The sequence below is a fragment of the Ipomoea nil genome, unplaced genomic scaffold (genome assembly GCF_001879475.1).
Source record: "Ipomoea nil cultivar Tokyo-kokei standard unplaced genomic scaffold, Asagao_1.1 scaffold1407, whole genome shotgun sequence".
Taxonomy (NCBI): Eukaryota; Viridiplantae; Streptophyta; class Magnoliopsida; order Solanales; family Convolvulaceae; genus Ipomoea; species Ipomoea nil.
In genome coordinates this window covers 3,940,320-3,960,372 of record NW_017617835.1, presented here as the reverse complement: position 1 = coordinate 3,960,372, position 20,053 = coordinate 3,940,320, and the positions used below count along the sequence as shown (strand labels likewise).

Below are 20,053 nucleotides of genomic sequence, written 5' to 3'. Positions count from 1 at the left end.
ACTCAAAACAACTTTTTCAATTAACTTTTTGAGAAAAAGAAATTATACCAAACAGCTAACTTACCAAACATTTTTCTACAATCAGTTAATGTTAGCACCTAGTTATACCATCTAGTTAACCCAATCATCTAACAGCTAACAACTATCAGCTAACAACCATTTACCAAACATGGCCATAGTCAACAAGGGAGAATTTGGTAAAAATCATACAATATAAAAAATCATACCCAATTACCCATCACTTAATCACCTCTTCCGGGACTTCGTATTATAATTATTATATATATAAAAAAAAAAAAAGTCTTTGAGTTTAAGATTATTTATAGCCCATTAAAATTTAAAAGTCAAACAATTCCCTTTTCCACCAAAAAAGGAAAAAAAAAAAAGAAAAAGAAAAAATAGAACCACATTGGATATAGTCGCTGGAATCTCAACTTTGAGAATTGCAGGGCAGAAAGGAAGGAGAAGTCCAGAAGAGGAATCGACTGGAAAAGATACAAGGCTGTTTGGGTGCTGCCGGCCTGTTTGGGTGCGGTGTGGCTGTTGGATGACAAAAAGAAAATTGTAAATTGCGTTAAACCTCAACTATAAAGTTAAAATTGTTATAAATATATCATTATGTGGACATTATTATAGATTATATAACAGTTGTAACGGTTCCTGTATTTATGCTTCTATTATATCTTTCGTTACGTTTGTATTCTATATATAGAGGTGTTGTGGTTGTATGATGACAGACAGATGAATCAATAAGAGATTCCCCTTATCTTCCATTTCTCTCTATTCTGTTTTCCTTTTAACAAAAATGAAATTATATATTCATTCTATTTTTTTTGAAAGGATATATTCATTCTATTATATATTTTATACTACAAAAATAATAGGATATTTTTCTGATCTGTATACAACACTGAGTGTATAATTTAACTTTTATTTAAAAGAAAGTTTGCTCAGGTCAAAACTTTTTAATATTAAATGACACGAATTTTGCGACAGAATATTGAGGAGCAACTTGCGGGCTTGTTTAGGATATGTTAGGTTTGACAATTAAGTTCGTTGTTAGTGCATAATTTTATCTGTTAATTTCAATTTTCACCAGTTGTTAGTGCATAATTTGGCAACTTAATTGTCGGCTTTATATAATGATGGTAGTAAAGCTCATTTGTTGGGAGAAGAATAAACCTCATTTCTTAACAAAGATCCTCGTATAGCTTTTATTTTTCTTCTAGAGTGTTGAAATCTTCACCTAAAAATAAAAATTCTCTTGGTGTTTTTACTTTTTCAAGTATTGCTCTGACTTTTGTAGTATAGCTTTATATGTAGACTTGCAGAACCACAGGTTTGACAAGTTGTTAGCATTGGAGGTGAACAACGGGTCAGATTCGAATTCGATTCATATCAATAAAGGTCACCCGATATTATTTTTGGATGTTTTCATTCAAAGCATGAAAATTTAATTAAAAAATTTCCGGTATCTCTCATATTCTAATACTTCAAGTAGAGTTAGTTCAGTTTAAGTTGAGTATAACAAATCTGAAATTATAAAATTGTTTTAAAATTTTAAAAATTTTATAATATTAAACTTTAATCAAGAAAACTCTAGAAGTAAATCAAATTAAAAATTCTAAATCCATTCTCAAAATAAATGAATAAATAAATAAAGCAGAACAATAATCATAAAATTCTACAAATGACAACCCAAAAGAATAAAAACATTAAGCTAGTTAATTACAATTAAAAAAAAAAAAAAAAAACAATACACACACACAAACTACATAAAGCATACTGAAATAGGTTTGGGGGGAAGTGCTAGATTTAGTTTAATTTGTCCCCATTCAAATAAGCAAATATTGATCCAATGATCCTTGATCCTTCACCAATAGTCTACTATTCATTTGTCTTATACTTATTAGGACGTATAACAATAAAGAAAATTTCGTATAACAATAAAGATAATTTATTGTAAAAGTTCATAGATGAATTCCAATAATATTACTAAGTATGATAGGATACTCAATACAAATTAACGCATATGATAATTACATACAAACATACCAAAACTTAATACAAAAATGTTAATTGCTAGGAAAGCATACATTACGCATAAGCAATGACTTGAAACATGACAACCAAAACTTCACTTATACCAACATATATACATAATGATATATATATATATATATATATATATATATATATATATATATATTTATTTATTTATTTATTTATTTATTTATTTATATATATAACAAAAACATTTATAATATACTTTTCACTTCAAAATTAATTATATAACAGTTCATCGATCTTTAAAATTAAAAAAAAAAAAAGGAAAAAACATTATTTCTCACCTCAAATCTCTGTACACCAGTTTTAATACACAGCGCCATAGTTTGATAAAGTATAATATTCTTTAGTAACTTTCAAATTCTTAATTCAGTTGTTACATGTTAGACGACTTTCATGGCCAAAGGCTTTGACCGGGGCCTTTGAGTAGCGGACATGCAAATGGCAGTCACAAGCCGAAGCCCCAAATTAAAGGAGATCTAGGGTTTTCTGTGTATAGGCGACTCAAAGCTCAAGCAATAATATACTCAAAAAATGTGTAATTCTACTAATAATGGGTCATCAAACAACTGATTAGAATATACTCAAAATATAATTTACCAATAGTGTTCTCAATTTTGTTTTGTACGTTGTAACATATTTGTGCACCTTATAGTGCAAACAAGTTATTATTAATTGATGCACTTTCAAACTTGTTGTAGTGTACAACAAAAGTTTACTCTTATTTTTCAGGAGTGTATCAATCTAAATGAACAAATTAGATAATTTTACTTTTTTTTTTGGTACGAGACCTCCATTGGTTGGACTGTCTACTTGGTGGGATTCAACTGCTCCGAATGAATGATTGTGTTGGTATAACTTTACCATGTTTTAAACTTTGTATATGCATAAGAAGAACTTTCGGTAGTCAAAGACCCTAAAGTAAACAGGTAGAAACAAACATTTAAAATTGCAATCCTATACTAGAGGTGACTAATTAATTTGAGAATCTGATACTGTGATATCTACTATATCTATCTATGATGCTTATTTTAACTAACCCATTAACTACGTACCACATTTTTGTACTCACCGTACCTTTTTTTTGGTATTACTGACTCTGTTACAATGCAGTATCTGTTCATAACTACTTTCTCAACCTATTGAAAGCACAAAGAGGCAATATCGTCTCCAGTGAGACTCGTACCCTTTTAAAAGAATAGCATTGGTAAAATGTGTTTCTCCGGCCCGGTGTGTGTGAATGAATCCTATCCGTTGGTTTTATTATTCCAATTCCAAATTAAAAGGTGTAATATTGCTTATTAATTAGTCTTTCATTAATTAATTAATTGTTTAAGTGTAAGGCAATTTCACCTTCAATCCCTTCTCTCTCTATATATATACACATTCCTAGCTAGCTATCTCTTCATTCCATCAATTCAATCTCCTCTGATTTTCCTAGCCTGTATAGTCAAATTGAATTTAATTACGTACACAATATATATACATAATGGTCATCATCGCCTGCAGTCGCGTCTTCTTCTGCAGTATAATCATCATCGTTCTTGGACTACTCTTCTTACTTTTACCTGCACATCATCATCATCATCATCATCATCACCATGTTTCCAGTGAGTATATATGCATATATGTTCATCATTGCGTCCACTACTCCTCTTTCTATATACATAATATATGCATGCATGCATGCATGTCGATTGTTTTCATGGAATTTTAATTCGTTGATGGGTTTCGTTGTGATAAATAATTAATGGCAGGTGGGGTTGGTGGTCATGTATTAAGGAGGATGAGGAAGATGATTGCAGCAATCCCACATGCTTCTCCTACCTCTCCCGGGAACTTACAGTAAGCCCTAATTTCTTTTAGTGACAACAAAAACCCGCAGCGACTATAAAAGAGTATGCACGGGTAAATCCTGTACATTCTAGATTGTTCATAACTAATAACCAGTCTCAAATTAAGGAGGTCAATAGACTGTTCTAATTAAGAGTTGAATTTGTAACCTCAGCTTGTAGTTAAAAGGTGAACTGATTATTTTGGTTGGGGTTGCCCCACCCATCTAGTGTAAGACCTAATTGCCTCTATAACTGTCCATGCATGCATGCATGAATATAGTTTGGTGAATGGCAGGAAGCTCTACGTACACCCACGACAACCACCGTCACTGGGGACGGCAAAGACCACCAGCTTGGACGGTACTACTGATGATTTGACCAAAACGAAAATGGGAATAATTAGCACTGGTGGAAACCAAAATGATCGTCAATCTGGACTGGTTGCCCTGCCGCTGTGCCGCCGGAGGAGGAGGAGGTTGATTTCCGCCGGTCCAAGTAATTCTCAACCCTCTCCGGGTTATTGATCGAAAGCATGCAGTGCCCTGATGTAGTGTTGTGAGAAAAAAAAAAAAAAAAAAGACAAAAGATTCTTTAGATGACGAGAGAGAAATCTGCGACCACTATCTAAGATTGGGCATTTGGTAAACTTTGCAATTCTGATTTTAGCTTGCAAAGGGTTACAATATAATGGAATAAATCAGTATAGGTTAGTCATATATAGCTGTTTAGATCAAGATGGGCATGCATTTGGTTGCACTGTCTGAAAACAAAAGAAAGCCTTTGTTTTAAATGTAAGTTTTCTATCTGTGTCTTAAGATATGGCAGGCATATTGTGAGCCTACAGTGAGGTTGGTTGAAAGATATTCTCATAATAATACAGAGTGTCATTACAAGGTAGTATATGTTCTATACTTTCTCTCTCTGTTACAACCCAAAGAGTTAATACTTCAATACCGGAGTTCGATCCCAACACACACATTACACATAAGTAGTTTACCCAATACATAAAATCTATAATAATAACTGTACAAGATTCTCTTCACACCAAAAAAAAAAAAAAAAAAGATATGTGATAAACATAATTAAACTCTATATTTAACACCGACTTTTTCCAATCATTATGGTGTGGACCATATTTTATCTACTGTAAAATAATATACATTCAGTACAAAAATAATGTACATTGTATTCAGGAGATTTACATTACTTTTGTTCTGAGTGTACACTATATTGTATAATGTACATTCAGTACAAAAATAATGTACATTTAATATATTAAAAATGTACTTTTTATTATGATTCATATAACATTTTGTGGACCATGGTCCACACAATAATTTGCCCACTTTTTCACAGCCCACAATAAACCGCTATACACCTACAGGCCATGGCGAGAAAGTGTAGACTGTAGAATCAGTGGTGATGGCCCAACAATGTAAAAAGTAGGGAGAGTGGACAGGGCCCATGGCCCAACACAATATGCAAATTATTTGCGAATTATTCCCAATTTACCGATTATGGTGCATACAATTGTGTGAACCATGGTCCATGTAATAATGATTGATATACATACGGTTGTTCTACTGTGGACCATGGTTCAAAGTACTAGATGGATTATAATTGTCAAATGAAACTATAGTAGATTGAAAATGATATTTCAGTGTTGTTAAAATGAAACTAGTGTGTGTGAAAAATGAAACTAAAAAATAGAACTCATTCAAGAATGTATATTGTCAAATGAAACTGTAGTATAATTAAAATGATATTTTAGTGTTGTTATAATGAAACTATTGTGTACAGAAAATGAAATTAAAATTCAAAGTCATACAATAACATATATTGTCAAATGAACCTAGAGTGTAATTAAAATAGTACGTTAATATTATTATAATTAAACTAGTGTGCGTGAAAAATGAAACAACAAAATAAAGCTCATGCAATAATGTATATTGTCAAATGAAACTGTAGTAGAATTAAAATGATACTTTGGTATTGTTATAATGAAACTAATGTGTGTGGAAAATGAAACTGAAAAGCAGAGTAATATAGTCAAATGAAACTGAAGTATAATTAAAATGATACTTCATGGACCACACTGCTACACGCACCATGGTCCACAGTAAAATTTGCCATATACATATCAATTGATATGCCATGGACCCGGGTCCACCTTACAAGGCGGACCCAGGTCCAAAACAATGCAGTTTGCGCGTATGAAAATAACGGTGCCGTTAGTGGCAACATTTCCTCAGCCAATGATTTTTTAAAAAAAAATTATTGAAAACAACTCAACGAGTGAATATTCAGTTATGTAATTGTGAATATAGAATTATGCAATTGTGAATATAGAGTTCTATAATTTTGTATATTGAGATCTAAAATTGTGAATATTCAGTTCTAAAATTGTGAATATAGAGTTCAAAAATTATGAATATAAAGTTCTGTAATTGTGAATATTGAGTTTTGTAATTTTGTATATTGAGATCTAAAATTATAAATATAGAGTTCAAAAATTGTGAATATAAAGGAAGGGATTCTGAAGACAAACAACAAGAAAGAAAATAATTTTTTTAAAAATTCAAACAACATCGTTTTGGACCCAGATTCACCTGGTAAGAGGTAAAGTCGTAAAGAAAAGTGTTGGCTTTTAAGCAAAGACAATGTGTGCCCTTCAAGTAAGGGCACGTGCACGTGCGTGGGCGGTACTCATTCTCTCACGCGTAATTGCATATTGATCCCATTTTCTATTCAGAGTTTGAATTTCAAAAGTCAAACCCCCTCGTTTGGAGTTTGTGAAGTGAGATTTTTTTTTTTTCTTTTTTTTTAAGAATAGTTTGTGAAATGAGATAAATCCCAAAATCTTACCTTTTGTTGGGTTTGAACCCATGCATTTTTATTTTTATTTTTGTTACTAGAATTATACTTAAACTTTCACCACCGAGTTATTCCTGATGTCACATTTTCTATTCTGTTTTAATATGTATAATAATAATATAATATAATATGAATAATGTCTAGTCCATAGTATATGTAAGCAGATTACATTGGTACAAATATATAAGACTATAGATTATATTGAGAGATTTGTACTTTATTTTAAGTTTGAAATAATGGTAACTTAAAATAAAAACATAAAGGTCTGACAGGAATGATTGAATGGATAAAGTATAATTCTCGTATTTAAATGTTACATGTTCAATTTTTATGACACCGCTAAGTTCAATTTTTTTTTTTTAAGTAACATCATCAGGTAATTACTCGTATGTAATAAATGTGAAAAATTCTAAGGAGGAAACATAAAATAATGCATCTTTTCGACTACAAACCAATTGGATGGATTGAGCATAATATAATTAAAGTAGTCGTGCTTTATGTTGAATATGACCCGTATAACGATCAACATCCTTTCCTTAAAATTTATTTCATTTCAATTTATCAGATCTTTGAGCCTTTATATAAGGTTTCTCATTTTTCAGTTGTAATTTGCTCTAATATTAATGCCACATAATTTCTCTATTTTCTTGATTTGACTCTCCCTGCTTTGACTGCATGAAGAATAATAATAATAAAAATAATAAAATGTATGGAATATTATTCCATCGGATAATAATGTAATGATTATTACTCCGTACAGAAAATTAAAAGAGGAAAGACAGGTGTCTTTTTGGGTGGTTGGAACTTGCAAACTTAGCCGGTGGGCACTGTGGGGTCCAGCTTATTAAGATTCTATTCTGTTTTCTATTTGAATGTTGAACGTGTAGTTTTTCACTGTCAGCAAGTTAATGAACATGTTCGGTAAATAGTTGTTAACTGTTAGCTGATTTAGTTAATTAAAATGTATAACTAATTGATAATATTAGCTGATTGTAAAAATGTGTTTGGTAAATTAGATGTTAGCTGATAGTTATTTGGTATAATTTCATTTTTGAAAAAGTTACTTGAAGTAGTTTTTGAACTTTAGCATTTTAAAAGTACAAAAAATTAATTAACTAAATACTTATATTTATTTTTAACCAAATCAAACAATTAATAATAATTAATTAAGTTAAAATTGACTGATAAGCTAACTATTTACCAAACATGACCAATATGATTATTTTCAATACAATAGTTCATAACCCAAACAGACTGCACATATGTACTATAATATTGATTACAATTCACAGACTTGATTTGAGACTAAAATTTATTAATCCATCAATCGAGACTATAGTATATGTATAAGTAGATTATATTGGTACAAATATATGTGAATATACTATGTGTCTATGTCCTTTCAAAAAAAAAAAAAATACTATGTGTCTATGTGCCCCAAAAAGAAAAAAGAATATAGAAAATAGAAAAATATAAGATGTGATCAAATCCGGTGATATTCAAATTGACAAGTCACCCCATAGTGATCGTTAGATCTTGTAAAATTAATATGTATGAATCAGAGGCGTTGATTCTTATACTCTTGCCCGTCACGCTACTGGAACTGGCGGGACTACTCTCTTCTCCCAGTTATTAAAGTTAGTATATAGTAGTATGTATATATCATACCATCTTCGATCTTCTCCCAGGAGCCAATTAAACATTACATTACAATTTCTGTTCTCAGATTTCACAAATCACAGTATATATATATAGATCAGAACAGAGTTCATGGCGAATAGGCGCAACTGCATTCTTGTTGGGCTACTCTTCTTAGCTTTAACTGCACATCTTCATTATGCTGCTCAGGCCGCCGCCGGCGGTGGCGGCGATGGTAAGAATCTGGTACGGTGGAGGAAGGCGATGGAAACACGCCCACATTCTTCACCTTCCGCTCCCAGGAAGTTACGAAGGTATGTATATTATATATTAGCAGCATGAGCGTTAAATCACACATACTATACAGTTTGGTTTAATTGAATATATTATTGGTGGATGACAGGAAAGCCATGGCCCATGGGCACTTCATCGGAACAGGCGGAAGGCCAACGTCGACCACCGTCTCCGTCTCCGGGGAGCGTAAAGAAACAGGGGATTAGTTGCCGGGGAGGAGGAAGAGGTTGAAGGTTGATTATATAATTTACATTGTCGCCACATGATCTGAAAATCAAATAAAATCACTCCGATAGTGACCAAGGGTGTCGTCGTCTTCTGCGTGGGTGGGTTTTGATTTTTTGAAGCAGCAACCAATTTTGGGGTTCTTTTATTTAATTTAATTTAATTTCTTCCCGTTTTCGATTCTTTTCCGGCGAGCTGGTATCATGTATGTTGGTGTAATTATATTGCTGAAATCATTAATGAATTCAATATTTTGTCCCGGCCGGTGCACTGCATTTCTTTCTTCTTAATTAATCCGTCTAAAATCATTGGTGCTTGGCTTTCCGGCGAGCTGGGGACGCAGTTTCTTGACCGGCGTTTGTGGCCTGTGGTTCTCCGGTGGGCTTGCTACTTCACCGGCGAACTTTAATTTGCGTTTATTCTTATTTTTCCGGCGAGTTGTTATTTATATTTTATACGGTGGTGATATCTCTACGTCCCCTGTTGAACTGCTTTAACGCCGGCGAGTTCTCCGGTGACTACAGAGGGAGACCCACGTCGGAGATTTCCCGGACACTTTGCTTCTGTTTCAGTTGATGGGTTTTAAGGGAGGCTGGAGGCATGTGGGACCATTGTTTGGCTTTTACTGCGTTTTCTCACTGGTTTGGTATCACAAAAGTAGAATCCTCCATCCAATGATTCAACAGGAATATGTTAACTGCAACACATATGCACTTGAAATTAACTCTTTTTTCCCTGTAAGATTATGAAGTTTATGATCAGGGTAATGTGTATTGAGACAACGAGAGCTCGGGGAACTTCTCGGTTACGTTGCATCAGCTTACAATATTACTGTTAGAGATAGCTCGTCAAACCGCAGCGAGGAATGGAAGGTGTTATGGAATTCTTCGATGATTGGCTCATGGGTAATATTAAAAAAAGAGACTGTAGGAAGGATTGGGGTGCTTTCTTTGCGCTTACTATTTGGTAGCTGTGGAAATGGATCGGGTTGAAGCCTTTGGCTTCGGGAGCACTATGAGAACTGGGTGTACTAACCTGGTTTTGGGGGTCCCCTTCCCTGTTATCCAAAAAATAGCCTAAGTTGCTGTATACATCCATCATTTACATTAATCATACCACAGATTATTTCTAACTAAATATTCAACAACACAAAAATAATCCATTACATAAAGTCATCACATGTCACAATGTACTATTGGGTCTAGTAGTGTATTGCAGGACACAATGTAACTGTCTGGAATTGCAAACAACAATTAAGGGTGGGAAAACAACATCTGAAACTTGGCACCTAATATGCTCAACCCCTTTCAATAAAAACATACAATGTTTCCCTGAAACAAATAACAAATTCGGTAGTAGGAAATAGTAATGTACCCGTACAAATAGTCAAGTAAAAAACAGAGTTCTACAAATTGTGAACAGCCAGAATGTAATTCTGCTTAATCGCCATAATTGTAACTTGCCAAGATACTTGCATGCATGGAACTTTTTACTCAGTTGGCACGACATCGGTGCAGATAAATAACCAGCCGCCCCCCGCAATCTCAAGAGATATATTTTTGTGAATGTGACAGATCAAATAATCCAACTTGATGATATGCTGCACAAAATTGTCCATGGCTGTTCCATAGCCAGGCCGAATAAGCTTCAGTATGATCATCTGGGTGAAAGAAGAGTGGAATGACTGATGCGCAATCAACATATCCAAGATAAGACAATTTTTTGCATTCCACACTGCATGTCATGGAGTCAAATGGTATAAATATATCTGCATGAAATTCCCAATAAGAGCTAGGCTAGCCAAAGTTTGAAACTTACTGTACTTCGTAGAAACATCATAATAATCTTAATAATGGGCATAGTTTTCGTTTTGGGAGTGTGGCACCTTAGAAACTCCAAAGGTATTAAAATGTGGCAGTTTTTAGTTCAAATATGAAGACAAGCTGGAATGCTTAATTGCATAGATACTGATTTCAATCATGCATCTGACCATACTGTTCGCACCTTTCTTGTATCTAACAACCAAATGTCAAAACGGAGCTTCAAGTGATTCATCCCAGACATCAGCACTTCCATTGGAGGCATCTTCAGCATCCTCCTCCATTGAAAGCCTAATATATTCTCTGTGTGCAAATCGATCCCACTCGGTCAAGTGTGGGTTCTCACGCTCCTGTAGAAAAGGAGGGGAAAGAAAGAAAGAAGAAGCTGAGTTAAACTTGGAATTTGACATACAAGATATTCTAGCACTCCACAAAAGGCAGTAAAGCATTTGATTGCTAATACCTGACGAATTAGGAAAGGATCACGAGTTTCAAATGCCATAAATTTATTGAGATTAAAAAGAATGTTGAAAACACTTCCTGATAGTTTGCTTCCCTTCAAGTCACGTAATGTAATATAGCTTTCATCCTGCGAATAAGGAACATAAATCTTCATTTTTCTGTAAATATCTATTCTTTCCAAAGCCAAAACAAACTATTATAACATCATACAAGGAATTCATGTGGGGGGAAAAGGCCAAAGCTTTATACTTCCAAAAAGTTTTAGTCTAGGGCAGGGATCACAAGACAAAAGCACATAAAACAGGAAGGAAAATAAAATGGAATATTTTATACTCCATGGTAAGTAATTAATTATTCACAAGAATAAGACAACAATTCAATATGGTGCTTACAAGTTATAACAGGCTTTATATAGGGCCAAATTTGCATAGAGCTTAAGAGCTCCATAACTTCATATGCACAAACACTAGATCGCCAAACACATGAACTCTCAAAAAAAAAAAATGGAATATTACCTCTGGATGGATCATGTCAACTATCTGGCACAAAATATCCTCAAAAAGTACCGGTTCTTGGGCCATGCATTCCATTCTATGCAACTGCTCCTCATAAAAGAATTGCATTTCATTCCTTGTCAGAATACCATTTCCATCCAAATCTATGCACTTGAACCTGATCCAGATAATAACAAATTACTCAATATATGTTAGTTACATAGATAGAGCTCCCCAAAAATAATATTCAAGTGTAAACTCCCAAATATTAAAGTTCACCTAAACCATAATATAGGATAATTAGGATTAATGCACATGAAAGGGATTGAAAGGTCTCACACTTCCAAATCATACCTAGGCTAAATGACCAAACAGAGAACTCACTGATGATAATGGACAAAGCACATAATTTAAAAAATCACCAAACCACCTCAATTGCATAAATGCATCATATACAGCACTGGAGTAACAAAAACAATATGGTCATGTTTTTACTAGACAATACTAATTGCAATAATCTACTCCCTCCGTCCAGAAAATATTGTCCACTTTGACCAGACAATTTTAGGAGAATATATTTAATGCATTGACTAAGTAATATATTTCCTTTTTTCCCATAATAAATGCACTATAAATTTAATTCTTATTTAAAGGGTATTTTGAGTAATGAAGTAATAAACGTTGATGTATTTATGAAAAAGAGACAGTTTTTTGGACATCCCAATATAGTAAGGAGGACATTTTTTTTATGGACAGAGGGAATACTTTTCTAACCATGTGCCATCATATCTTCATTTAGTTCTCTGGTATGTGGAAAAAGGGTTTCAAAGGAGTACTTGCACACTAGCCATAAAGAATAGAAACATGATGAGAAACTTCATCTATGCCCTCTAACCTAATCCATCTCACTATGAGGAAACATAAAAGAAAATTGAAGTTTGATACAATTTAAGTTTCAAGATTGACTTGCAGGAATATACAGTTCAATGCAATTCTCCAACCTTAAAATAATCCATTTTTTACCAGTAATAATCTTCAAACTAATTCTAACCTCATGATCACCATACCAATCTTAACAATGTAATACAAAATTTAGCGGTAAAATATAAATATCTTCACTGCATGGGATTCAAAGAGGAAGGAAACTAGGGCCAACTTTTCCTAGAAGTTGCAACAAATTTCAATGAACCATACCAGTATTCAAGACTAGGCTCAGATGACTTATCCTCCTCTGCCAATATGAAGTAAACAAAATCTTCATAACCCATCTTTCCTTCAACCTTACTAGTGAACTTTCTGGGGACCTTACAAATAACCAAATATAAATTAATTTATAAGATCTTTGTCATCCTCATCAGAAATAAAAAGCATTCAGTGGAGATACAAACCTGAGAAAATATTCTATCAACAATACGATATGTAAGTGCATGGTTACCATATCTTATAACATTCTCTTTATCAATTAAGAAGTCATGATCTGTATCCAGCTCCCAAAATTTGCAATATATCACATAAAAGTGTTCATAGGAAAGATACCTGCATCAAAGATAAATATCAAGAAAATTATCTCAGGCTACCTAGTTATGTTAGTAACTCCAAACCGTGCAATTTCTTTTTTTTCATTTTTTTTTATAAAGAAAATACAAGCCTAACAAATTTCCAAGTATGTATTTTTGCATTCAAAAAACTCACAATTTTTTATTATTAAAAATCTTAATGTTTAAAATACTTCTTTTTACTACACGCGGTGTCAGCAGAATTGAGTTTTACCTGAGAAACACGATCTATCAGACTTTCAGAACTTAATGTGGTATTAACCCACACTCTTTTAGGGCTTGATTATAAAATTATGATAAGGGTGCAAAAAAAAAAAAAAAAAAAAAAAAAAAAAAAAAAACACGCACAAACCCCCCACCAATGCAGCCCTTTTTCTCCTACATTCAAGAAAGACCAATCCTCCCTCCAACTGCAAGGTGTTAGTTCTTCCCCGCTTTTCCTCTTTCATTTAATAATACCAAATCACTACACTGCCATCCTCAAGATGATGAATATAAGCAGCTATGGAGTAAAAGACAAAGCACATAACAGGGATTTGAATTGTATGGAAGGATGAGGAAAAGAAACAAGAGCAAATTCCCTAAGCACACAATCTCATAAAAGTTGAAGTTCTCTCTCTCTCTATTGTGTATATATCTAAATATTTATTCAGGGGTATTCGGGTGTTGGAGGGAACAAATCCAAAACAATCTGCAAAAAGATTTTATGTTTGCCTAAAGCCCCTTAAAATTGGAACAATCTTCACCTCAAGACCTTGTTGATATCCTCTTCTTCATCTGCATGTTGCAATGCAGTAATTAGGTCTGAATGTTTCAGCTCCCTGAGGGTAAGACAACGGTTACCCGATCTGTTTACGTAGTAAAAGATTCTGTATACAACAGTTTCAGCTGGAAGAAATAAAAAATAAGTGTCAAAATGAAGCAAAAAATGATTATTTGGTTAATACACAATAAAGGTAAAAAGTAACAATTTAAATCCAACAGACTCCCCTATGTAGAGGCACATTAAGTCTTTCTTTCCACTCTCCCACAAACTATTGTAGTTTCTTCCTCCTCTATTGTCAACCCGTCCTACTTTCCTTTACTGCCCTATTCTCATATTAGCAATGTTGCACAAATCGGGCTAGGCACTAGGCAGCGGCCGGCTGCCTAGACTTTCATCGCCGTTCTAGGCGGCCGGCCACCTAGTGATTTTTTTTATTATTAAATAGGTTAAAAAACCCTAATAATTCGAAAGTTCATTAGAATCGGCCAAATCGCTGCTCCGGTCCTCCCTGTTCACACGTAGCAAGTTGCAACCTGCCAGTCTCGCAGTCGCCGGTCTTCTCCGGTCCCCCCTAGTCGCTGCTCGCCATAGCCGGTCTGCTCCGTTTTTGTTTTCTTTCTTTATCACACTCTCTCGAAGCTCCCCACCAGTGGTCCAGCACAGAACTGTTGCAGGTCTCATGCAGAACAGAGAAGCCAAGGAGGAGGAAAAAGGTAATTGAATTGTATAGTAGGATCTGGTTGGAGGTTGTCTGAAGAGTTTGTGGGGGCTGGGCACTGTATAACTTATAAGAGGAGATGCTGAACCAATGAGAAAGAGGCAACATGAGACCCCCTCACCCCCTCCCTCTGACATGTGGGTTTACATGCATGCTTACACTTATCACCCCCCTCCCTCCCATTTGGTGTTACCATACAATCTACAAATCAACAATACCCTCCCCTCCCCATTGTTTAATTTTATTAAAAACAATTTAAAATAAATAAACAAGTGCCTAGCGATTTTTTCAACATTGCATATTAGTGAAAGAACTGTTTTTGGTCCCAGGTAGGGGAGACATGAAGTATTCACAAGCATAATCATAGAAGATTAGAAGTACAAACCACTGAGGATGGTCATCCACAGAGCCAGTAACCTTTTTTGTTCTTTTTCTTTTTGATACGTAAGTAGAGCCAGTCATTACTAGGGAGTACTTTGTTGTTTGCTTTTAATTGGTAACATAAAAAATTGGATCACTACTCAATTTATATATATAATTCTGGTATAGGTGCAATGCTATCTTCTCTGTGTAGTTCCAATATTATCAGAGACATCCTAGAAGGGGCAACTACAAGGACACAACTACAAATCAGAAAATTATATCATCAAACTAAGTAAGGATTCTCTGGAACTACTTTTGATTTCACAGAAATAATTAGACTGGCAGAATTAATATGGTTTAGGAAATATACTTAATTTAACAAGAGAACAGAATCACTGTTAAAAGATTATCAGAGAAAGAGAAACCAGAACAGATATCATCAAGATGGTACCATATCTTTCTTGAAATTCAGGTGTACTTTGTAAGAACTCCAGTCCTGGATGAGTTGCCAAAAGTTCTCTAAGTACAGGTTTGAAGTCCTCCTACAGTAAAGTTGGTTGAAAGATATTGTCATAATAAAGAGTGTTATAGTTCATCAGCTAAATATTTGAATTTGCATGCAAATTGTTTTCTTTGACAGTCACATTAACAGATCCTCTTTCTTTGGTGTTAAGATATATTGACTGGAAAAAAGCAAATAAATTGGCAGTGAAATTTAATTTAAAGGCAAATTTTAAAAAAGCACCTGTGTCAGATACTTAAGATCTGGCTGCTTCAAGATTGTGAATACTTGGGTCGCTATATCTTTAGTCAGCATACTGCTATTGATCCAATAATCAACAAAGGCATCCCTGAAATTAAGGGGAAAGGAAAATGACTTCGCTTGGAACAAGAAACAAAATGAACAGGGAAAACCCAGAGGAAAGCAGAAAGAAGAAAGAAAGCAGTAGGGAAATCAAGTATAAAGAAATTTAAAGTAATATACTACTCCATACTAACAGTGATCAAGTCAGCATACATGCTTTAAGGGGGGATCCAGTCTATAACAGACATAACAATATAACAGGGAATCCAACCAAGAAAGAAAACCCCCCTTGTAGGGTTTTCATGGTCATTACAATAGATGTGAAAGGTATATGCAGGAGTTTAGAGATCAAATTGATTGTCAAATAAACTATGACAACATTTACCTGGTCACATTCCCTGTGCCGTTAACATCAATCTTCCTAAAAAGAGCAGTGGAGAAGAATGATGGTAGCTTGCATATTTCCTTAGTTATCAGTTTGAATTCTGACATCCAATGAGTAGAAGAGTAAGAAAATGGAGTAACAGTACTTCTCACATGTGTGATACATATAATGAAAATGGAAAATGCACAAATAACAGAATAGATAGTGAAACTTCTCTGTAACGTATCTCATATCAAATTATCAATTAACTTTAAGCACACAAGTGTGCCAACCCAAACCATAGGCGATATTAAATAATTGAAGTTCAAACTTCAAAGTTGATCTTTTTCTAAGATATATCATGAATTATAATCTGAGTACCCCAATGTCCGAATTTTTGCACACTGGCATAAATTTTTAATAATCAGATTTATTGGGGTGAACCAAATAGTTTAAGACAACATAGTATATTCACCAAAATGTGCAAGCTCACTTGTAAATAACTATGGCAGAAAAACAGAACCTCACCATGCATCTGTATTCCGTCCGCGTGACCGTAGAAAAACTGATTGATTCTAAATAAAGACCGTTCTTTCAATTCATTTGGAGGTGGACGGCCATTTTGAAAGTAGAACTGCAACCACAGGGAGTTTTTTCATCAAATGAAATAAATAAAAATAAATAAATAATGACACTCGATCTGATAGCCACCACAAGAAGTATTTATCATTTTAGGAAAAAATTAAAAAAAAAAAACAAAACAAAAAAAACAAAACAAAAAACAAAAACAACAACAGCAGCAGCTCCAAAGAGCTAATGAATCACAAGACAATTCCAAACCTGTGGTATCAGCTCTTTAACTGGTTGATTCACTAATTTCAGAGGAGAACCTAATTGAGAAGGCCCTGCCCTCTGCTTCATGATTCTAGGTGAACCTGATGAACTCCTTGGTGAAAGTGGAGGTGCACTTCCAGCAGGAAACATAGAAGGCAAAGAATTGCTTGTGGAAGAACTACTGCTTGAAGAAGTTCCTGAGACATTTAAGGTACCACCACCCTTGGCATTAGAAACCAGATTTTTTACCTGCATGAGGAAGAATTGGATACAAGTACATTATTACAAGAGAGATCCACAAAAATACAGACAAGAAATAAAGAGCACAAGAGAATTTCTTCTAGAATCAGAAGTGAAGGTCATACATGTCAAATCAGGCAAATCAAACAAGAGGAGACAATAAATAAATGATAGCATCATTTGGAAATTGGAATTCTTGCATCATTCATGGAAAGACAATTCCAACTACATTTATGAATTATGCATAGCAATGGTTAGTTTAGACTTCTGCTCCTACAATAATATAAGCATTGGTGGCTTCTGTGTCATTTAAAAGTTTGCATCACCTGAACATGAAATAAATTCTTAAAAGAACTGCCACACATAGACTGATAGACTCAAATATCAATAAACATGTGTTGCAGAGCACTGTTCCTTACTCCTAATCACTCAACCTATGTTCTATCTTTAGTGTTAGATTTTTATATTTTTTTTAACTAATGCATCCTTTCAGGTGTTTGCTTGTTCAGAAGAAAGCAAAAATGTATAAGAAAGCACAGAAGATATAACTGTTAGCCTGAAGGAGGCACATGACAAGGTGAAGCCCTTATTTCATTTTCACCTTCTTCCTGGTTGCCACCTTTGGTGATAACAGTTCATACTTTGAGATGTTAACTCCACTTAATGCTACACCTACTGTTTTCACTAATAATATTTGTGTGGGCTGACCCATATAAGAACAAGCACAAACACATGAGGAAAAATTCTTAAGAGAGGCATTGATTAAAGAGAAGAGTAGTATAAAAAATGAGAGCGGAGAGAATACCAAGGATGCGGTATCAGGAAGCGACAGCCATTGATCAAAGAGCTTCTCCGCAACATACGAATTGGCTTTGATGGCCAATGGAGACACCTCCGGGAGCTGCAGGAGCTCAGCGTCAAGACTGGCTACGTCACCATTAAAATCCAAATCCATCGCGACCTATCTACGAATCAGAATCAACTCAAACCAATCCTTAGATCTTCGAGCTCTCCCTCTAACATCTAGCAAACCCTAAACATGAGCCCAAACACCTCTCTCCTCACATCAAAGTGACTTCAATTCAAACACCACTGCGTACTTCCGTCCGGCCAGAGCATTCGAATTGACGGGATACCAAAACGCTTCAATCCACGGAGATCTTTTGGGATTCCCCGAATCGAATGAATTGTACACCTTGTGAGAGCTCAAACGATTGATCGAATTTTTTCAATGGTTCGAGATCGGAGGACGAGAATTTACAGAGAAAAGCGCGGCGAAACCCTTGAAAGGAGGAAGATGAGGCAAGTGCGTCTGTCTGTGTGTGTGAAGAAGAGCGAGAAAGTGAAATATAATACAGGTGCGCTGATATATAGTCAGGAAATCCACGATGCAAAGACCAAGCACCACAAGCACGGGATCAGAGTGTCCGAACAATACACCATTTCTTAACTATAAACGGCATGTTTCATTGTCCATTTTGGTCATAACCATCACGGACTACTAATCTTATTTATACACAAATTTACTATATAATGAGCAATACTTTATCTAAATTTTGTATTAACTAAAAATTTATCATAATCTTATCCATTCCAGTCATAACTATTACGTAGTACTAATCTTATTTATGCACAAATTTACTATACAGTGAGCATTATCTTGTCTAAATTTTGTATTAACTAAAAATTTATCACAGATTTATAATTAAGATAATAATTTATTAAAGAGTTACTCTATGTAATACGAATCATGAATAAAGTTTTTTCTATTTATAGGGAAAATGTAATGCTTTTTTTCTAAATGTGATACTTTTAAATCAAAAGATAAAAGTATTACATGTTTTCTCTTATAAATAAAGAGTAACAAATAATTTTTTCTAATTAATATTACACTTACTCGTATAAATATTACATTTTCATATTGTCCCGATCAATCTCAGAGACAAAAATTTATGAGATGGTCTCACATACAATTTTGCCTTTATTAAATAACATTTTTTTAACTTTGACACCCTTTCACCACCACGGGTCTCCTTGCAATTCATCTTTTCCATTTTATATGAAAATTTTGACAATTTTTTTATAATTTAATAGTTCTTTTGTATATTTAACATACAAAAAGTACTTTTCACGACATACTACACTTAACCCTCGATAAACTATATTTCCCTACAGATTAAAAATCAATTGTGCCAACTTTATTAGTTATTCACTTTCCGCTTTGTTTAAAAAAAGAAGTGTTAATACATGGCATTCACTTCCCACTTTGTTCTTGTGAGAAATTGTTAGAACACTATTATTGGTTTCTTTCTCTTGTAACTAAATTCACAAGAGAAACTTGACAAATGAAAGATCACAAAAAGAAAACCCACTCATAACTGAGCTGCATTCACAATGCAAGTCATACAATTATACAAAAAGTCGATTGTGACAATACTGACCAATCAACAGAACTACCTCGAGGAAAACTGTTTCTCAATAAGTCCACTCCAGCCACATATTGCCACGGCCAGGTCTTCAAACCCCTACAAGAAAGTCTTCAAAAGAAACTAAGTAGGAGAAGGCTGTTGAACTGCATTTAACTTGAAGCAAAAAATTGGGTCAAAGGAACATTTCCTCTACAACATGAGATCATCCATCCAATGTCAATATGCCATAGCATAACCATTATTAAGTAAAGAACTCTGTTTGGATCCTG

General features: G+C 34.1%; 1 protein-coding gene across 3 annotated transcripts; it reads right to left on the bottom strand.

Annotated features, from left to right (window-relative positions):
• Positions 1-10,075: 10,075 nt before the first annotated feature.
• LOC109186651 (serine/threonine protein phosphatase 2A regulatory subunit B''beta-like) lies at positions 10,076-18,783 on the bottom strand. 3 transcript variants are annotated; one of them, XM_019336730.1, is made up of 13 exons: positions 18,161-18,783; positions 17,122-17,364; positions 16,810-16,915; positions 16,303-16,402; positions 15,858-15,963; positions 15,564-15,654; positions 14,012-14,153; positions 13,098-13,245; positions 12,904-13,013; positions 11,731-11,887; positions 11,217-11,342; positions 10,938-11,103; positions 10,076-10,701 (listed from the first exon to the last, which is right to left on the bottom strand). In XM_019336730.1, exons 1-12 carry the CDS (start codon positions 18,308-18,310, stop codon positions 10,963-10,965), a joined length of 1,620 nt encoding a protein of 539 aa, XP_019192275.1. In that variant the 5' UTR covers positions 18,311-18,783; the 3' UTR covers positions 10,076-10,701; positions 10,938-10,962. The 3 variants fall into 3 exon arrangements, with proteins under 3 accessions (XP_019192275.1, XP_019192274.1, XP_019192276.1); XM_019336729.1 differs by having other exon boundaries at positions 10,076-10,667; positions 18,161-18,782; XM_019336731.1 differs by having other exon boundaries at positions 10,076-10,593; positions 18,161-18,782.
• Positions 18,784-20,053: the final 1,270 nt, after the last annotated feature.

Excerpts from the sequence above, each read along its gene's own strand:
- LOC109186651 (XM_019336730.1), bottom strand. The coding sequence starts at position 18,310 with ATGGATTTGGATTTTAATGGTGACGTAGCCAGTCTTGACGCTGAGCTC. Across the intron at positions 16,916-17,121 it reads TTAAAGAGCTGATACCACAG|TTCTACTTTCAAAATGGCCG; the intron begins GTTTGGAATTGT and ends CTGTGGTTGCAG. Across the intron at positions 11,104-11,216 it reads ATCCTTTCCTAATTCGTCAG|GAGCGTGAGAACCCACACTT; the intron begins GTATTAGCAATC and ends CCTTTTCTACAG.